The 22700-nt window shown below is 35.2% G+C and overlaps 1 protein-coding gene across 1 annotated transcript; it reads right to left on the minus strand.

Moving 5' to 3' along the window:
- Positions 1-5924: 5924 nt before the first annotated feature.
- On the minus strand, positions 5925-21292 carry AGO3 (Argonaute 3). The gene is made up of 2 exons (XM_036370367.2): positions 20867-21292; positions 5925-9076 (listed from the first exon to the last, which is right to left on the minus strand). Exon 2 carries the CDS (start codon positions 9072-9074, stop codon positions 6369-6371), a length of 2706 nt encoding a protein of 901 aa, XP_036226260.2. The 5' UTR covers positions 9075-9076; positions 20867-21292; the 3' UTR covers positions 5925-6368.
- Positions 21293-22700: the final 1408 nt, after the last annotated feature.

Consider the following 22700-nt stretch of genomic DNA (forward strand, 5'->3'; position numbering starts at 1 on the left):
AACGATCGCAGGCAAGGAGGGGTTGGGGCGCACCGCCACATAGTTATTTCAGATATATATTTTATTTATCGAATTTAGTTTAAAAACGATTATAGGTATGAATTTATGTGTATTTATATTTTTACGTATATTATTATTATATTACGAAAATAATTCATAAATGCATCAGTATTTTTCAATACAAATTAAGCAACATATTAATATATTATGAGCCCTCACTTGACACGCCGAGTTCGCGCGGACATTGTGTTGTTGAAAAAAACTAAATGACGACTTTGTCCACAAATATACGTATTTACATACATACAAACGAGCTCGCATACATATTGACTCCGAATTTTCGACAATTTTGCGACAATGTCGGTCGGCTATGTTGTTACGTTTGTCCTTTTTGCTATTGAAAATTTACTTATTCTCTTTTGAAATACTACGGCTCAGATGTACAAACCAACAGCTAACTTGACGATTGATAAACAGCTTTATCCATACCGTGGCCGTACTGGATTTACTTAATATATTCCATCGAAACCAGCTGAGTATGGTATAAAGATCTGGTGGATTTGTGATGCAGAAAATGCATATCCTTTCAAGGGATTAAGTACACTGGTAAAACAGATTAAACTCGAGAAACATCTGCGTGGTTAACTTCTTTACTACTGTACCAGTTGCTAAACATTTGTTATCTGGAATATTACCATTGTTGGCACGCTAAAAAAGAATAAACCTTACATCCCTAGTGTTATGGGAGCGAATAAGACACGGAAGCAATATTCGACAGTTTTTGAATTTAACGAAAAGGTTACCATGTGTTCCTAAGAAAAATAAAGCTGTCATTCTATCTACAATGCATTCAGATATATAAGTTGGTGATGACGCTAAACAAAAACCAGAAATAATAAATTTTTATAATAAATATAAAGCTGGAGTTGACACAATGGACCAAATGGTGCGGAGATACACCAGTCAACGACGATTTTCGAGATGGCCAATGACAATGTTCTTCAACATGCTAGACATTTCTTCACTTGCGGCATATATAATTTATTATGAAAATAATAAAATGTTTGTCAAAAAAACGACAGAACGTCGTCAATTTATGCGTAAACTAAGTGAAGAACTAGCATTGCCGATGATTGAACATCGCACGGCGAATCCACAAGTAATGAGCCACTTCTCAACAAAGAATGCCATTGAAAGTGTATTAGGCCATATACTGACAGAAACAGTCGTGATAAATCCGGGTCCAGAGACTCCAAAAGTTAAAACCGGAAGGAAAAAAGTAACAGGATCTTGTCACGTCAACAATGCTTTGCCAATAAGAAGACGACGAAAGACACGTAAGGCCTGTGCCAATTGTCACCAACCTGTGTGTGACGAGCACTCAGTTAATCGTGTACAATGTGTTCAATGTCATTAATTATAAAAAAAGTGTAATATTTATTTTTTTTTTAATAAAATTTAGTTGCATGCATTAATAGAAATTATATACAATTTTTTTCCTATGCTTTCCACTGTGGTACCCGGTTGCTAATAGAGCGATGGCTAGAGTTTAAGGTTATTTAAATAAAAATAAATAAAAAATTAATCAATTAAATGAACTCACAAATAGCTTTCTTTTAAGTTAAAAAACGACGAATTGAGAGCTTAAAATGAAATATTGAATTTTTTTTAAGCTATTCACACAAATACACTGCGGTGGGTACCCGGTTACTAATATAAGGGTTAATAGCGTTCTTATGAGGTAAAATGGGCTAAATCGAAAAACTATGAAGTAATGATAATAAGTAAACATATAGAAGTACTATATGGAGTGTGCTTAGAACATATAGAAGTAATTAAAGATTTCATATGAATTAAATTTTATAATATAATGTCATATACTAGGTGCGCTCCAAAGTAAACAGTAAAAAAGTAACAAAGTAAACTTTAGTGGCGCCATCTATATGTCGACTAGTGCGTTAGAATCTGTTATACTTAATCGACTTCCAGTAAAAATTTCATGACATTTCATCTATTGAAAGTGAAGTTATTGCGTTTTAAGTGTCAGTATATTTTTGTCATCGGTGCGAAAATGAGCTTCGAACAAAGAGTCAACATTAAATTTAGTTTCAAAATTGGTAAAACTTTTACCGAAACGTTTCAATTGATGAAACAAGTTTATGGCGATGATTGCCTAACCCGTAGCAGAGTGCACGAGTGGTTTCAACGTTTTCAAAGTGGTAGGACCTAAATGAGAAATGAGCCGAAACCCAAAAAATCGAGCCTGGAGAAGTCAAAAGTGAAAACAATGCTGATTTGTTTTTATGGTTCCAAGGGTATTGTCCACAAAGAGTTTCTTCCACCCGGCCAAAACGTCAATGCGGTATTCTACATTGGAGTTTTGAAGCGTTTGGTGCGCCATATTCGACGTGTTCGGCCCGAATATCGCGAAGATGGAAGTTGGCATTTGTTGCACGATAATGCGCCGTCTCATCGATCGACGCTTGTGGCCGATTATTTGACCAAAAATCACATTTTAACAATTAACCACTCCCCGTATTCACCTGATATGGCACCGTGCGACTTCTACCTTTTCGGAAAAATGCATTTGCCGATGAAAGGAAGGCGTTATGCAGACGTGGAGGCCATTCAAAAGGCTTGCACCGGCATACTGGCGGCCATACCGGGCAACGAGCTAAAACTCTCGTTCGACATGCTTTTGGACCGTGCAAAAAGCTGTATTAAAGCAGAAAGAGACTGTTTTGAATAAAATAACTTGATTTTACTGGTAAAACCGTTTGTTGTCTTTTTTTTTAAAGTCCTGTTTACTTTGGAACGCACCTTGTACATATGTCTCAACAGATATGTGCAAGTTTACCTGCCTACATACTTTTTACAATCGCACGTTACAGTCACATGTTACTAATTGAAACGTTTGAATAAAAATATGAAGTGTTGGTTGATTGTAAGTACAGACACATTGCACATACACGTACACTTATGATTAAATAATGTTTTAACAGTATATATGTAAATGAATACTTTTATCAACATGCCGTGAGTTCATTTCACGCCATCACATTAGATAGTATTATCAGATACAGTGATGTGCGATAAAATAAAGCCACACAATCGCTGACGATGTTACATCATTTACAAGTTTTCTGTGAACCTAATATTCTGTGAACTAACGGTAGATAAATAATAGCATCGTCTTTGAATATTATTCAAGTATTTCTGAAGTCAATTGCGAGTTCCTTTTTTGCAAATCAGTGAAAGTGTGCTATTGACTGTGCAATGACGTGTGCGTTAAAATGGGGCCAAACGATAAAATTATACATTTTGCTAAGCGAAAAAACTTTATTTGATAAAATTTTCATCAAAACGTGAGTTAAAGAGTTTTAATTTTATACATTTAATGTAAATTTTGTAATTTCGTATAAATGAGGTATAAAAATGAAAAGAGCCAAGCACTGCAGTTCTGAATGCCGAAAACTGATAAAAACTTTGAGTTTACAATCAAAAAGCCAAAAGAAAATAGCTCGAATAGTTAGCTGCTAAACAAAAATGGTTGCGAATGTAATAAATTATAGAGAAAAGCTAGAAAATAGAGGTAAAAAAAAATCCAAAAAATCAGTGCAGTTTTTCAAAGGCGAAAGGCGGTGAGAAAAAATCCGTTTGTGACCTCTTCCGCCCTTAAGAAGCAATATTGTTTGAATGTGAATACTTTAACCATTCGAAATTTATAAATCAAAAACAATTTAAAAGATAAAGTTGCTCGGAAGGTACTATTTCTGACCATAGTCAATATAAAAAACGGTTAAAGTTTGCTGAAGATAGTGCTGAATGGCCAGTCAGTAAATGGCGAAAAATTCTTGGGTCAGATGAAACCAAAGTGAATTTATTCAACTCAAACCAAGGTAGTCTTTCTGTGCGAAGACCGCCCAATACCGAATCCCTTTCACAACACAATAAAAAATACAATAAAACATTGCGGTGGGAGTATAATGGTTTGGGGCGCTTCTTATATTATGAAGCAGGTCCGCTATTTTAGGCAGAGGGTAGAATGGATGCATTACAATACTATATATAATAATAAAAATTTTAAGCTAGTCCCCGAATCACTAGACCTCAATCCTATAGAAAATTTATGGCAGGAGGTTAAAGTGACTCTGAGAGGCCAAAATCCATCCAATAAAGAGGATCTTTGGAGGCTAGTGAAGGCCGCATGACATAAAATTCCAGCTGTTATGTACCAGAATTTAGTGGATTATATGCCCAGATTTTGCACAGCAGTTATAAAAAACAATGGATACTGCACTAAATATTAATGTAACAGTTATTCTTCTTTATCCTTTCTATTGATTATTTCATTAAAAATTACAGATTTCAAATCACCGAAAACAAATAAATTTAAATAACGTCTTCTGGTTCTATTTCAAAGCACAGTCAAAACGGGACATGCTAATGAGTTTTTAATTTTTTAATTTTGATTTTAGACTTAAGACTTTTAATTGGCATCTTAATATATACTCCATGCGTTGTTTCTTTTCTACCAATAAAAAAAAACTTTGAAAAAAATTCTGAAATATATTGATTTAAAATATATCTATAGTACTGGCTCTATTTTATCGCACATCAGTGTATGCACGTATGTATGTTTGTAAGTAGACTAGTGAAATAGAAAATTCTAAAGTATTACAAATCAGAGTTCTACAAAATACGTCAGTGACCAGGTTTTTCTCACATATACATACATATGTATCTCTATTGAGGTATCCTTATACTAAATATGTACTTATACGTATGTGTATAAATGATAATAAACACATCACGGCTCTAATGACAAAAAAAATGAGTACAGCAGACAAATTTCCAAGCTTAAAATTTTTTATTTATACTTTTCGACAACTGTTCAGTTATTTGTAGAGAAATTTGTGTATGTAAATTATCTTCTAATAATTTTAATTTGAAATAAGTCGTATATAATGTATACATATATAAGCATATCGTATATATATTAGGGTGGATATTTTTTTGCTTAGTCTGGGGGTAAAATCTGTAGATTATAAAATAAAAAAATTTGTAGACAAAAAAAGTTTTTAAACACCTAGAGGCGGCGCACTCAGTTTCAAAGTAAATTTCGAGTAAAATTTTTTTTGGACAAGAAAAAATTATTTTTATTTTAAACTCTTTACATTTATATAAAAATTACCGGATGCGACGGTTTTTGACTCAAAACTTAGTTTAACGCTTAAGGAAAGCATGTGGTCGTTTAAGACTTTTTTTTAAAACTCCAATAATGACCACAAAAATTTTTTTTAAGTTGATAACTTTTAATTGGCCAGAAAGAGGACTATCCACAGCTTCTAGAACACTTTTAACTCGGAAATTTACTTTAAAACAGAGTGCGCCCCCTCTAGATGTCAAAAAAAAGGTTTTTTTTGTCCAAAAATTTTCTTTTTTTATAATCTAGATTTTACCCCCAGGCTAAGCAAAAAAACTTTTTTTTTTCGCTCCACCCTAATATATATATATATGTATGTATGCCATATAGGTATGTACATAAATACCTGTATATGGGGACATACATACCGCTGTTTCTGTACTGCTAGCTAGTGACTGGTACTAGTTATCAAGAAAAATAAATAAAATTTACAAGCTATTCTTACAAAGAGCGAAGGAACGAAAAATTAAATAAACAGACTGTTGCAGAAATAAGCAAAAAAAAAAAAACATCTGAATAGTTTTTAATAACCACATCATATCAGTGCTAAAAAATTAATCAATAGTATTTTAAATAAATTGCTCGCTAAAAACTTTTGAGCTAATGAATGAAAACAACTTTTTAATAATAATAACAAAAAAACAATACATTAATTAATATATAAATATTTAAATTTGTATTATTATTTAAATCCAATCCTGTTTTCAAAAACTCACAATTTGTGCATTCATCTTTATTTAATGAATCTTATTTTTATTTTAACAATTCAAAAATATTAAAATGAAGAAAAGCAAATCAAATACGGCAAATATGGCTTGATTACACAAGTTTTTGACAGCTATTTCTTCATATGACAGCAGCTAATTTCTGCTAGTAAATATTTAGCTAGAAAAAAAGCAGTTCTCTCTTCTACTTCTTAATATACTCAAGTCGTAAAAATTACAATTCTTTAAAAAAAAAAAACGTTTTTTTTAACTATTTCTTATTCATAAAGGTAACAAAACAGAAACACACTTGATGTATATCCAAGTCGTAAAAAATTAAAAGTATTCATTCAAAAATGTTTCTTGTGCTTTTTTTCATTCACAAAGGAACGGCAGAAATTAATAATATTTAAATAATTTTGTAATCAATACAAAATTTTCCTTAATCATAAAAAATCTTATAGGTAAAATAGTCTGTCAGAAAGCTCTTCCGAAGTAGCTCTCCTTATGCTTTGACCGATGAGATATGCCATTTTATGCGCATATTGGCAACAGGCCGGTATGCGAATAGTGCCTGGCCAATTATAATACATGAAGCAGAGTTTATAAGTCAGCCTTTGTATAATATCAGGACTATACTTAGCATCGTCTCTTAATACTATATAATGAGACGGTGTAACTGTGCCTTGGTGTACAGTTTGTGATACTAGATAAAAATCGTACATCTTTGAACGCGTTATACAATCGTCAACGATTGTACCTGGAGGAGGATTATCGATACTGGATCTATTCATAGCAAAGTATCGGGTATTTATTCGTTTTTGAACAATGATGAAAGTTATTTTTACGGCAAAATCTGTAAAGGCACGTTTACAAGCTGCCTCCAGTTGTGGTATCTCATGACCGGAACAAAGAGACAATTGACCATCACCAACACCATCTCGATATATAATAATACTGTCAGGAAATCGTCCATTCTCTCGATGAAAACGCGTTACTGCAGCTGTAAACGACGAGCATAAACCGTTAACGATTTCTTCCCGTTTACCTTGTATTACAGCTTTGCTGTACCACTTTGTGTAAGAAGAATTTAATGACGCCACAAAAGCAGCCACGGAATTTCCCTTTTGAGCGGCATCGTGGTATGAATCAATTCCACATATCATAACATTTTTAAATGGAATTTTCACGGCCCACAATGACCCTCCCAATTTACAGTTCATTTGCAACATGATCTTTTGTACTATCGAACGATTTTTGGCCTCATTCAAAAGGGTTCGTGCATTTATTACCTGTGAAGGTATTGGTATCTCCGCGCAGCAAACTTTTTTAATGGCCGCATAACGATCATCACGATTTGTTGGACTTATACATACCACAATTTGCGATTGACCATCTATATTGCTTCTCAATGCCTTCACAAAAGTATCTACTCGATCATTATCCAAAGTAACAATTTTCGGCTTATCAACGCGTATTCCTAAACCACGAGAATTCCTATCTATATTCTCGTAAAAATTTTTGGCACATCTTGTATCACTTTTGCAATGTACTAATATCCAATTTGTTAGATGGACCACCTCTAGAACTTCATTGCTGCATACATATTTAGAAAAGTCGGCGTTTATTCCAGCCGGGAATTGCTTTTTAGCAAAATATATTTGCTCTTCTTCGAATTGCCTTCCATTCAAAAATTCATGAGAATTCTTCAATGTCAATCCCCAACTTTGAAGTATGCTTTGAGCTTCTGGACACCTATTAACATTATTGAAAAATTTCTCTAATGCGAGCAGTCTTTGATTCGGGGAGACTCTTGTAAATGTGGCGATCTCACGCATTAATTTATAGTCCGAACGTATGTCATCTCGTAAGCCAGTCAAATAGCATAATTCAGGAATTAGGCATACCACTAAGTCTTCATCGGCTTGCTTATCAGCGGTTTTTTGCTTCTTTATGCTAATTATAAGCGGTTGACTCTCATCTTTTATTAGAATATTATGACTCTGTTTGTAATAATCGATATAAGATAACTCGGCTTGTTTGGTTTGGAATGTTGCTTTTGGATTTTTATCAAAGCAAATATCGTCTATCCTATATGTTCGATTATTATAGCGAGTTATAACTATGGAACCCAATAGAAATTTTTTGGCATTTTCTTGAAACAACTTTGAGTTGGAGCGATAGATCTCTACTAATGATTCAAGCACAGTCTTTTGACATAAAAGTCGATGTGATACGTCACAACACAACATCAAGCCACCTTTGTATTCATCAATCGCGGTTACATATCCCGGCCATACTTCCAATTTAGCTTGTGGAATAATTTTTGGAGCTGTTGGATCGAATTGCTTTCGGTCAAATCGAACATAATTTAATGTTTTCATAACTCTGTCGAATAACACGTTGTAAAGATGTATACAATTTTTGAGAGCTTCTTTTCGTTTGAATAAAATACGGATTTCGATGTCAGAAGTGTCCGCAAGGCTTTTACAAATAAATGTCGTTAATTTTTCTTTCAGTAAAATTGGCAAATAAAGTGTTACTCCGTCAAATGTTTTAGTGCCTCCAAATTCATCGCGATGTTCATTTAGGTATTTCATGCGCAAACTAAGTGAATCTACAGGAGGATGAAATCGTACTTCGTACACATAAACTCCTTTTTCGGGATCAGACGACAACCGAATGTAATTGCATGCTAAACGCACCGGCATACCCTTACTACCATGCTTCTTTTCTGGGTTATAGATATCTGACTGAATTAAGTCTATGTTGGGTTCTGGTTTCGATTCCAACCCAACGTTAGGTATGGGAATCGGTGTAGACGATATAGGCTGAGTATTCAGCGGTTCATTTGGTTTCTCAGGAGTAAATAAACTTTTGAATACATTTGCACGGCCACGTCCACCTAAAGTAGAAGGTTGGTTCAAATCACTTGAAGAAGTTGTATTTCTTTGATTTGTATCGTCGGAAAAACGACCCTCAAGAGTCATGTTAGCACATGAAGAAGCCAGGTCATCCAGAAGCTTGCCTCGCCCGATACGACGATACTCTCCCGAAGATTGAAGGCTTTTGCTTCCCAGCCCACTGTCTTTTTGTGATAATGAGTCAGTTGAATCTTTGTCCACCATAAGGGAATAAAGGAACCCGCGTCCGCGTGCTGCCATCACTATGGGAGTAAAAACAAACAAATATTAATTTAAATACAATTGAAGAAAAGAAAAACGGCTAAGTTTTGACATAAACTCAACCGAAGAGACTGAATTTAATATATAGGAATATGAGATTAAGATCAAGGTCTAGACCAACCCCAATCAAGTTCGGCGCTAAAACATTAATATCATAAGGTTTTTTAGAATGACGGAAATTATTATATGTATTATTATATAATTTTATATATTTTTGGCATTAAAGTTAAGTACGTATATCCAATATTATAGATTCAGTTAATTTTGGTTAGATATCTTACATATTGACCGATATATAAGGTATAAGGTCAACCGGAAGTCTGAAAATATTACATTAGGTATATGAGAAATAGTTGTAGTATTGACCTGAATTTATCTATTTTCGGATTACCAAATATTGTTAACAGAAACAGATCTCTGAGTTTCATTAAGGTATCTCACATACCATCAACAATATACACATGTATATATACATATATATATATATAAGCAGTAAAGTCAACCGGATGTTTGAAAATCCTGATATTAGTTATATGGGGTCTAGAGCAATTTTTCACCCGATTTTATCCATTTTAGGCACAGAGATGCACCTTTAGGAGAAAAATACGGTCACTCAATGTAATTAAGGTAACTCACATATTGGCCGATGTATGGGGAATAAAGTCACCCGGAAGTTAGGCTAAGATAACTATTGACTCGAATCAATCTATTTTTGACATACAGACATACTATTATCAGAATATGATTCTCTGCGAATTTCCGAGTATCTCACCCATTGACCGATATTTTCGATAATATGTCAATCATAGGCACTGGGGTCCACATCTTCGGTATTTGGAGGCTTGAACAGTGATGGTTATATTTCGACAATATTTAGACATGATATCGTATATCTTAAATACACTATTTGTGCAAAGTTTTAGCCCGTTAAATTCATTTGTTTTTGATTTGTATACTTGGTGTTACAAAATCTGATTGGATTTTCGTTATATGCAAAACCAATATTCGAATCAGTTGTTTACTAATGTGAAAAAAACTTGGAAATAATAAATTTGAAAGTATTTAATAAATTTAAAATACTCAATAAAGTCTATTAAAGTTGACGATTAGATCCCCAATTTTAGCTTTTATTTTATTGGAGGAAGAAAGTAACGAAAAGATTAAAACAAACAATTTGAGAGATCACAGTAATCCACTTAATACCCCAAGGTACAAATTTAGCTTGCATTTACTTGTATGCTTATGTATGGTACTTGACAGATTTATACCACATTATCGGCTGAATAAAGACGCATTTATTATGGTGTTAAATTACGTTTATTACGTAGTGTAAATCATCTTACAATATCTGTTTTTTTCATAAACCTAATGATTATCGTATTAAGTTAATTTGTAATAATAAAATAACTTAATTTCTAAACTAACATTTTTAATATGTCAGCGACTATCTTCTTGCTTTATTTCTTATAACAAAACCGATCAAATTTGTTTCTGTGACACCCAAAACCCACACAATATCTGTTTCGAACACAAACCAATAATATCTGAATTCAGTGTCTGACACTTTTATTATTTTTAACAAAACCGTTATATGAAGAGTGGGCGGGGTTATCATCCATTTTCTATACGACAGTGAGTTGTCCTGGCTTGAATGGTTTAAGAGATACATATATACATTAAACCTATTAGGGAGCGAGAGCACGCCCACTTTTTAAAGGCTTTTAAACACAGGTGTCTCTTCTTAATGCGATCCGTTGTACCAAATTACAGTTTTGTATCGTAATTTGTGGCTTAGTTATGGAAATTTATGTTTTCGTTCAATGGCGTTTTGTGCGCGTGGCAGTTGGTCGATCACGCCCATCCACAATACCAAACCGAGGAACATACCAGGACAGACGGACGAACAGACAGTCAACTCGTCTCGTCATCCTGATCATTTATTTATATACAAAAAAACTTTAAACCGGGTAAAATTTAGAATAGCATCCCAAGAATTCGGGTTAAAATGGGTATGTACGGATAGAAGAGGTCTTGCAAATTAAAGGAAATATGTATATATATTGTAGATGTCGCTGATTTATGGTTTTTGAGATATTTGTATTTAATGTTCAAAAATGTGACTATTTAAAGTGCGTATTTCTTTGATTTATAATTAATTTTACACTTAAGGTATCGGTCAAAACATTTGCAACTAGAGCGAAGTCCTCGATTTTTTTTCTTTTACAATGCCATTTTTTCTTCAAAGTGCTTTTTGTTTCGTGTTTTTAAAAGAACACAACTATCGCAGTAGTACATCGTGTTTGATCGAAAACAAATTTCAGAGCATAATTTGGAGCGTTTAAGCAGAATAAAATCGATTTCTTGCGTCGTTTTATAACTATGGATGACTTGGATCTACCGCCATGATTCTAAATTGAAACAAGAACGTTTACAGTGGACTGAAGCTGGTTGTTCAGCACCAAAGCAGGTGAAGTCATAACGATCAGCAAAGAAGGTTATGGCATCAGTTTTTTGGGATGCAAAAGGAATTATGTCAATTGATTATCTGCAGAAAGATAAAACAATCAACTCTATATATTATTGCAGTCTTTTGGATCAGCTGGTGAAAAAATACGTGAGAAAAGCCCTGGTTTGCATTACAAAAAAATTATTTTTCATCAGGACAATGCCCCTGCTCACAAAATTATTTTAACAATGACAAACTTCAACGAATTGAAATACGATTTGGCTCCCAGCGACTACTACCTCTTCAGAAACCTGAAACAATTCCTTCGTGGAAAGCATTTTCCTCGAATGAAGAAGCTAATAGAGCCGTAGACGGGTATTTTGCAGAGCTTGGGGAAAGTCATTATAGTGATGGCATAAAATTATTGGAGGATCATTGGAATAAGTGTATTGAAGTTAAGGGAGATTATATTGAATAAAAATATATACTTCATACCAAAAACAGTATTTTTTAATTTCGAGCGCAGAAACTTTTCAACCAACCTGTATATACACTCGACAGGAAGTCTGCGTACATGCTTATATCTTATTTACTTTTGACTTTTATATACACAATTTTAGAGCATAATCATATTAATAGCTTTATCACTAGTCTAATGCATAATCCCATAGCATTAAAAGCATTACAAATCTGACACTATAGTTTTGTAGACAAATTTACAAAAAATAGTAATTTATGCGTACAAGTAGTAAAATGAGGAACTCGGTCCCAATTTCCCAGCCGAAGCAGCTTTTTTAGCTAACGAGCTCGACACCCTACGTCAATGCCGATCCACGAATAAGGGATCTCGTTTTACTGAATCGGCAAATGGTAAATAATAATATAATAACCGTACAAAATGGATAGAGAAGTGCGCGAGCTATTTTAGCCGGCAATTTACACTGCACTCTGCGACTGACAAGGCCAGACGTTGTGTTACACTCACTTTCACCGATGGGGAGGTTCAGAGTGCCATCAACAAGGCTAAATCGTCAAAATCCATTGGCCCCGACGGAAGTAAGCTACCTCACCAAGGCCCTCCACTTGTCCATGATCACTCTTCAAATACCCGATGTGTGGAAAGTCGGAAGAGTGGTCCCACTACTGGAAAACCCGCCAACAAAAGTTCGTCCGATAACTTTCCTTTCCCCAGTAGTGAAGACACTTGAGGCCTTGGCACACCCGACATTCACTCACCACCTGAGTTCAGTAGACCATCAGCATGGCTTCCGAAAAGCGCACAGCACCACCACAGCACTTAGCGTCATAAACGCCCAGATAGTTAATGGCCTAAACGAGAAGCCACTCTGCGAGAGGACGATCCTCGTAGTGTTGGACTTTGCAAAAGCTTTTAATACAGTCAACCACACAACGCTACTTGAGGACATAGAACAATCCACCCACCCCAGAGCGGTGGACTATGAACTACCTGAGCGGTCGGCATTCACCCATACTGTTTCGAGGTCAAAGCTCCAAACTGAGAAGAATAAAACAAGGGGTTCCGCACGGTGGTGCCCTCTCTCCGCTACTGTTTAATTTCTACATCTTGAAACTTCCCCAACCACCAGAGGGAATTTCCATGACCTCGTACGCTGATGACTGCACGATATTGACGTCGGACAATGGAATCGATTGCATGTGCTCGAAGATAAACGGCTATCTCTCCGACCTTTCTCGCTTCTTCTCTGCAAGGAGCCTGACACTGTCCCCCACTAAATCCACAGCGATCATTTTTACAAACTGGACGAAAAAGTACAGACTGGATCTGGACATTTCAGTCGATAGCATCAAAATTCCGACAGTCAACAACCCTAAACTTTTAGGCGTTACATAAGACAGTCTGTGCTTCTTCACTCCTCACACGACCGCTATAACTGCCAAAGTACAGAGCCGCAACAAAATCCACAAATCGCTTGCCGGCAGCTCTTGGGGAAAAGACAAAAAACGTTGCTGGAAACATACAAGGCAATCGGCCGACCGGTCTTAAACAATGCTGCTCCATTATAGTCGCCTGGATGTAGTGCGATGCAGACGAAGAAGCTTCAGACTTGTCAAAACCCTGCACTCCGGATTATCACGGGATGCCTCTTGATGTCCCCAATCGAACACTAACATAGTGAGGCCCGTATGCTTCCGGTTAAGGAACATAACGAGCTCTTCTCTAAGCAGTTTCTGCTGGGATATTTTCGTAGAAATTACCACTACAGTCATCTGCTTGAAGCGGAACCGACTCGTAGGAACATCAAGAGGTCCTTCCTTGATTACGTCGACGACATTAGACAGTACGCCGACCAGACTTCGGACGCAAGGAACTTTGGACAAGTACTGACCGCCATTCACAGTGGAGCCATCAACATCATCACCGACTCCCTCTCAGTGAATGGCGTACTAAGAGTCAAACAACCACCCTTAGCAGACGCAGAGCTCGAGTTGCCTCGCGAATCCAGAGTAACCCTCGCGCAACTTCGTTCTGGGATATTGTAGCAGATATACTAAATATATGTCCTGCGTGCAATGAGCCTCCGCATGACACTAACCACCTCTTTGCATGCCCAACGAAGCCCACTCACCTAACGCCCATTTCCCTATGGCCCGACCCTGTCGAAACAGCTGATTTCCTGGGCCTGCCGTTAAATGACCTCGACGACAACTAAACTATAACTTACCACTCAAGTGGGGACTAGGTAACCGTTACAACAACACCCTTCTCTCTATGGTCCGACTCCATCGCAACAGCTCGTTTCCTGAGCCTCCCGTTAGATGACGTTTTATGGTCAAGTCGCACAAAAGAACTCCTTCATAGCTAGTCAATAGGTAAGTGCATAATGTTATCGCGAAAGAGCACTTTAATAAGCTCCGGGAGTTTTTGCAGAAAGTTATTTTTTCCGATGATGCGTACTGTGAAGAACGGTGGTGGAGAAGCAATGATATGGGGGTGCATAACTAGTAATTGTGTGGGCCAAATGGATAAATGACAGTAGAACGTAATGCTGTTGCAAGTCTCACACAGAACGTGATACTTTGACAAATTTGCAACACTGCTGTCGTGATTGCCATCTCGAACACACCCTACCTCAAGGGATATGCTCAGGAATGCGCTGTACGAGGAATGTGCTCACATCCCTTCGACAGAAACCTCTAAGCTTGTCTATTCCATAAGTAAACCCTTAACGGAAGTGGGGATATCGTACTTCCTATTAAATTTTAAGAAGAATTCATGGGAAGAATAACTTTATTCGACTTATGTACCTTGTACGCAGACTTTTTCTAATGAATTTTCTTTTCATCCGTATATTTAGTTTTGTTATATGTTACTATCGGCTATTTAATCACTTTTATTTTATTAAAACTACATATTTAATGTCCTTTAATCAATATCAAATATATTGGTTTTTACAAAAAATATATAAAGTTCTTTTTTGAAACAATTTTTTTTTTGTACCTTGTTCGCTGACTTTTTCTGCCCTGTGTATAAGTTATCCGTCTGTATATACGCAAAGTATCCAATCCGTCCCCTGGTTCCAAGATACCTCACCACCAACCAGATCGTTTCAAATGTTCATGAGTTATAAATAGTGAAACTAACAGTTTTTTCTTTTACATATGTACAGTGAATCAAAAAAAAAAAAAACTTGTACAGGGAGATGGTTTGACTTTGAAGTAACTTATCTCCTGAACTATTAAAACTTTTGATTTGCATCCAAAAGTTTTCTCCAAAATATAAAATTTTTCTTTGAAATATAGAAAACGTTTCGAAATAATGTTCCTTGATAATTGTGGCTTGTTTCTTGGTGTATAAGCTCTAAAATCGGGTGAAATCAAGAAATTCCAAACAGTTAGAGGGTGAAGTTTTGCAATGCCACCCTTTTCCAACTCCTTAAGATTAGCGACACCGGATATTTTGGGTTATTCCTTCATACTCCGAACAACTTTACTTTCGACTACTATCAAATTTTTCAACTGGACCAGTCTTTTTAAATTTCGCAATATTTTACTGAATGTACATATGTATTTTTTTTTTAATATTGCCTATTTTGAGAGTACTTTTGTTCTCTTACCAAATTTGGTTACCTGAGCCCGTAAATCTTGAGATGTTGAAATGATATTCACCATTTTTTCTTCAAAAGCTACAACAAAATTAATTCGCTTACCAAATAATACCGAAACTCCTCTCTTTGAAAGTTCATGAACTACTGAACAGATGACAAGCAAAATAACGAATTACCACTAAGAATCCCGCAGAAATAAATTACGAAATCAGTAGGTTATTTGTTAGATCAGATTTTTTGGTGACTTTTACGTGTGTTTCTAATCTTTATTTAAATAGATTTAATATAGTTTTGATTTTAAGAAAGAGCGGGTATTTTGACGCAGAGTATTGTTTTGCTTAGCAGTATGAATTGTCAACGTATATACTTACTTATTTTGGTTAGAATTCCCAGCAAATGTTATGTAAACTTTGACCTCCGAATAAATTATCCAAAGATATTTGTTTATTCAGTATATAAAAAATAACTAATGTTCATGTTTAGGTTATTTAAAACTAGTAAGTGTTTTGATATATTAAAATATTTTATAAAGTTAATTTTGAAAATCATTTGTGATTTAAAAAAAACATATACATACACATAGCTTATAAAGTCTGCGTTCACCCGACACATTTTCTTAAGTGAAGTAAAAACACAATGTAAATAGGTAAATCAGTTAAAATTTTTTGCATGTATTTCTTCTTTATATTCTTAAGTTCAAAATGCAAAAACAAAAATGTATATTCCTATTTTCATTTTTGAGATAACGGGATTTTAGTGTAATAACGAGTAAATATAGGCACCAGAAAGTCTGCGTTCAGTTAGCCTGAATTAGAAATACCGTTATTTCTCATGAATGTTCCTTCTTTTTGCGTAGATTCTATTGTGTTTTAATATAATAAGTCGTTTAAAGAGCTCGTGACGCGTTTTAATAATATTTAAAAAATTGGAATCCAAAGGAAAAGAAATTAGTCTGTCGGAAAGAAAAATTATCATTAAGTTGTGGAAAGATGGCGAAAGTTTCAGAAAAATTGGACAAACTATTGGAAGAACGTATACTTCTGTCCAGCGCGTCGTGAACAATTTAAAAAAAAAACAAGTAAGGAAGGGCTAAGTTCGGATGTAACCGAACATTTTATACTCTCGCAAAGTCAAATGGTATACTCGTTTGAGATTTCTTTGTGGATTGACTGATATTTTCGGTAGAAGGTCAACTATAGGCACTAGGGTCCACATATTTAGTACTTAGGGGTTTGAACAGTTTTGGTTCGATTTAGACAATTTTTGGCCGCAAGGTGGCATACTTTAATTGCATTATTCACGCAAAGTTTTACCCCGATATAATCATTGTTACCTGATTTGCATAGTGGAATAATGTGAAAGAATCAGATGGAATTTAAAATGGTGTTATATGGAAAGTAGGCGTGGTTGTAGTCCGATTTCGCTCATTTTCGCACTATGACATAGAAACATAAAAAGAACGTGATGCACCGAATTTGGTTGAAATCGGTTGAGCAGATCTCAAGATATGGGTTTTCACCTAAAAGTGGGCTGTGCCACGCCCACTGACTAATTTTGAACGCGGTTCCTATAAAGCCAATTTATACCATCTCAGAGATAAAATTGAATGTCTCTGGCGTGTTTAGTGCTTGATTTATCGCGCTTTTAGTAGTTTTTAACAGTACCGTTATATGGGGAGTGGGCGGAGTTGCCACCCGATTTCAACTATTTTCACACCGTCAATAGAAGTGCTAAAAACATTTGCTTCCAGTGAATTTTGTTATTATAGCATTAGCGGTTTAGGAGATATGCACATTAAACCTATTAGAGGCGGGACCACGCCCACTTTTTAAAAAAAAATTTTAACTGCAGATGCCCCTCCCTAATGTGATCCTGTGTACCAAATAACAGTCTTGTATCTTATTGCGGAGCTTAGTTATGGCAAGTTATTTGTTTTTGATTAATGGCGTTTTGTGGGCGTGGCAGTGGTCCGATTACGCCCATCTGCAATACCAACCGTCTCACGGTACCATGAAACATGTCTACCAAGTTTCATAAAGATATCTCAATTTTTACTCAAGTTAGAGCTTGCACGGACGGACGGACAGACGGACGGACGGACAGACAGTCACCCGGATTTCAACTCGTCTCTTCATCCTGATCATTTATATATATATAACCCTATATCTAACTCGATTAATTTTAGGTGATACAAACAACCGTTAGGTGAACAAAACTATTATACTCTGTAGCAACAGGTTGCGAGAGTATAATAACGGAATTTTAACGTCAAAACCGCGATCTGGCAGGTCAAAGTCTAACTGTTTCCGCAGTATGCTTAGGGTCATTATCTTGTTGGAACCAAAACGTCGAAGATAATCTAAGATTCTCTGCACTTTGTTTCAAATTGTTTTTTAAAAGGTTCAAATATCACTTATCCATTGTGGATTCAATAAATTCAAGCTGACCCACACCACTAGCCGCCATGCAACCCCACTCCATTATTCCGTCACCTCAGTGTTTAACTGTACCAACAAGATTTTGCTCATAATTACATAAATACATACAGTGTATCACAAAAATAAGTATGCACTATGTATGTGCGTAAAAAAATTCATATCAATTGCAAAATAAAAATAAAACTTTTCGTGTTTTTTACAATAACAATTACACATAACATCGCCATCTTGAGTATGATAGATCGATGTCATTCACATTTCCCGTTATTAAGAACCGTTGGATTTTCTCAGTAAAAACCAATAAATCATGTCACATAAGTATGTATGCAATTCACCATTTCAGTATGTTTTCGGCTGGCACACAGTATTCGTCCCCTTCAAAATCAATAAATAATTATTTTTTGTTTAAGATATAAAGATTTCCAAGTTTTAATAATCTTTCAACCGTAAATTAATTTAAATTTTGATCATGGCGCCGCGCCGAAGAGAACTATCATAAGATTTAAAAGATGTTATAATAAAACTACATAAAGGAAAAAAAAGTCAGAGGCAAATTGGAAAAACAAACAAAAGTAGTTCTACTATTCAAAAAATAATAGAAAAATATAAAAAAAAGAGGGAAATGCACATAATAAGGAAAGATCTGGGCTGCTTATATTTGACGCAAACGAGCGGCGTATTATAATACGCAAGATACAGGTGAACACAAAAAGAGTGCACCAAAAGTGAGTACAGAGATTGAAAACGAGATTGGTAAAACCTGCAATCCCCAAACTATTCGTCGAGTACTGTATGATGCTGATAAATACAATATTTTTGGTTTGGATGGACATGAAAAAGTTTGGAGAAAAGTGAATACTGAGCTTGATGCACGGAATATGACTGCCACGGTAAAAAATGGTGGTGGGTTGCTCATGGTGTGGGGATGTATGGCAGCATCTGGAGTAGATAATCTTGTGTTCATTGAGCATACAATGAACAAATATGATTACCTTAACATTTTGAAAGCAAATTTGAGCGAAAGTTCGGCTAGATTGGGGCTTGAAGGATCATTTGTATTCCAACACGACAATGATCCCAAACACACCGCTCGCATTGTTAAGGAATGGCTTATTTACAAAACACCCAAACAATTGAAAACACCAGCCCAATCTCCTGATGTCAACCCTGTCGAGCAAAGAATCTTTGAAAGCTGCGTTAATCGAAGGATGGAGCAAGATTCCACCTTCAGTAACCCAAAAGCTGGTGAAGTCCATGCCATCCAGGTTGAGTGCAATTAAAAAATCCAAAGGCTATCCAACGAAATATTAACCGTCCATCAAAGCTCAAAAATAAATCCGTTAGAATTTTTTTTTTCGCAATTTTTTTTGGTGCATACATACTTTAGTGACGTAATTTTAAACTATTAGAACATTCATTTCTGTAATTAATTTTTGGTGCATACATACTTTAGTGACGTAATTTTAAACTATTAGAACATTCATTTCTGTAATTAGAAACATTTTTACTTTAAGCTTGGGTTTTTAGTTTTTGGAGACATATAAATATATGAAATAATTGAAAATATAAAAAAAAATTGGTTAATAATATTAGTGTTAAGACTATTTTTTGCAAGACTAAACAGATAAACACGCTGCATACTTATATTTGTGATACACTGTAAGTCGCCGGAAAACTGGAGACAAGTAATATTTTCGGATGAAAGTAAATTTTGCATTTTTAGCATAAAACGTCGACAAATTGTGTGGCGCAAGTCAGGAACTGCACTTGAAAACCAAACTCTTGTTGGTACAGTTAAACACGGAAGTGGCGGAATTATAGTGTAGGGTTGAATGGCGGCTGGTGGTGTGGGTCAGCTTGAATTTATTGGAACAAAGTGCAGAGAATCTTGGATTATCTTCGACGTTTTGGTTCCAACAAGATAATGGCCCGAAGCATACTGCGGAAATAGTTAGACTTTGGCTCTTGTACAATGCTCCTAGGCAACTTAAAACGCCCCCTCAATCGCCTGTCCTCAATCCTAATGAGCATCTATGGGATCTGTTGGAAAAAAGAATTCGTCAGCATACAATAACAACTAAAGAGGCTTTGCGAAGTGTTATGAAAGAAGAATGGTCCCAGGTTACAGCTGAGGAAACAGATAAGTTGGTAAGATCCATGTCAAATCGATTGAGCGAGGTGTTAAAACAACGCGGCTAACCAACAAAATATTGAATTTAATTTTTCTTTAACATTTTTACTACTTTTGTATGCTGAACGCAGACTTAATGGTGCCTATGTTTACTTCTCCTTACACTAAAATCACTAAAGAAGAAAATATTTATATATAAAACAAAAAAAATAATAATATTAAAAAAAAAATGTGAACTTTGACAGCTCTCTCGATTCCAAGAGTTTCGTATCATTTTATCCTTGACGCAAACACCCAGACAAAAATAACGGTACTTGATAATTGCATTTAAAGTCGTACCAACGAAAGCGTTCAAGATTTTTTTGGGCTGCTCAATTCTTTTAAATCGTTAACATCAAAATTGATTTATTGTTAAAATTTTTATTAAAAAAAATGCGAAAAAAATACATAAGATTCTCACATTGTAACTATTGGTCGCAGCTTAAAAGATGTAATAGTTCAAGAGAAATCGTTTTAAGTTAAAACTTCTCTAAAGTTTTTCTTTTGGTTTAGTGTATGTATATATGGTACTAAGGACCGATGACTTATGTTTTTTTTTTTCTAAATATTTGCATTTAATGTTTAAAAATTTAACAATTTAAAGTATGTAATTAATATAAGGCGCTTACCGCTAAACCTGCTGCTTTCGAGTGTATTAGATACAGCTATGTATGTATGATTCTCGCCTAACGGCACTCTTCTAGTATATTCCAAGGAGCAGCAGCAAAAATTTTGAACACCTTTAGCAATAATCACATTCTAGTTAACCAATTGTGATTGATTTTAACTAAAAAATAACTCAAAATTTCTAGATAAACAATTGATATAGGGTGATCAACAATTTCTCCCACATTATTTGATTCCAGCAGAATTTACAATGTAATGACGCCGATAACAACACGTGTGATAAAAATTTTACAATTACAAAAATTAAATGTTCATTAAATTAAAAGCACAATAACGCAAGGATAAATGTAAAATTGCAGCAAGGTTGCTAACGCACATGCTTTGTTTTTTTTATGTTAGGTTGTAGAGAGTGCAGGGTTGCAAAGAAATGAAACGAAAATAAATAGCACGAGAGCAACTGTCGCAACAGAACCTAACGCTGTGGCCACATATACCAGTTAATTGTTGTCAGTAAGCCGGACGTTACACGATCAAGAAATTGCTTTGAAGTTGCAATACACAGTTTTCTTCTACCATACTCTCACTTTCCGAACTTGAAATCAGTCTTGATCAATTTTCTCATTTAAATCGAGTGGCAAGTTAACGATCAAGTTTGTACAGCTGATCACAAAGTTTTGCAAACAAATGACAAGCAATTGTCGGGAATATGAATATTTCGTTATATTCATGGATTGATATCAACATATGTATATCAATCCTTTATATTATTTATTTCGTGCAACATTTTCAAGAATTTCCATGAAAACGGCATCTTGAAACTTTCATTATACTCTTGCAACATATTGCTACAAAGTATAATGTTGTAATTGTTGTAGCGGCAGATTTCAACCGAATTGACAGTCCTTGGTCGGATTAAATCCGAGTCCGTACCGGTTGCATAGACCTAACGATTGTTTGTGTCACCTAAAACTAATCGAGTTAGATATAGGGATATATATAATATATAAATAATAAGGATGAAAAGACAAGTTAAAATCCGAGTGTCTGTATGTCCATCCGTTCTTGGTACCGTAAGACGGTTGGTAGTGGGTATTGGTATAGATGGGCGTAATCGGACCATTGCCACGCCCACAAAAAGCCATTAATCAAAAACAAATAAATTGCCATAACTAAGCTCCGCAATAACATACAAGACTGTTATTTGGTACACAGCATCACATTAAGGAGGGGCATCTGTAGTTAAATTTTTTTTTTAAAGTGGGCGTGGTCCCGTCTCTAATAGGTTTAATGTGCATATCTCCAAAACTGCTCGAGCTATAATAAAAAAATTCTCTGGAAGCAAATGTTTTTAGCACCTCTACCTACAGTGTGAAAATGGGTGAAATTGGGTGACACCCCCTCCCACTCCCTATATAACGGTACTGTTAAAAAATACTAAAAGCGCGATAAACAAAGCACTAAACAAGTCAGAGACATTAAATTTTATCTATAGGATGGTATAAGATGACTTTATAGGAACCGCGTTCAAAATTAGTCAGTGGGAGTGGCACCGCCCACTTTTAGATGAAAACCCATATCTTGGGATCCGCTTAACCGATTTCAGCCAAATTCGGTACATAACATTATTTTCATATTTCAATGTTCTAGTGCGGAAATGGTACGACTACAACCACACCTATTTCCCATATAACACCATTTTAAATTCCATTTGATTCTTTCACTTTCCAGTATGCAAATCAAGCAACAATGATTGTATCGGGGTAAAACTTTGCGTAAATAATGCGTTTAAAGTATGCCACCTTGTGACCAAAAATTCTCTAAACTGTTCAAGCCCCT

The sequence above is a fragment of the Bactrocera oleae genome, chromosome 2, assembly GCF_042242935.1.
Source record: "Bactrocera oleae isolate idBacOlea1 chromosome 2, idBacOlea1, whole genome shotgun sequence".
Lineage (NCBI taxonomy): Eukaryota > Metazoa > Arthropoda > Insecta > Diptera > Tephritidae > Bactrocera > Bactrocera oleae.

Coding starts and splice junctions, on each gene's coding strand:
- AGO3 (XM_036370367.2), bottom strand. CDS start 9,074: ATGGCAGCACGCGGACGCGGGTTCCTTTATTCCCTTATGGTGGACAAA.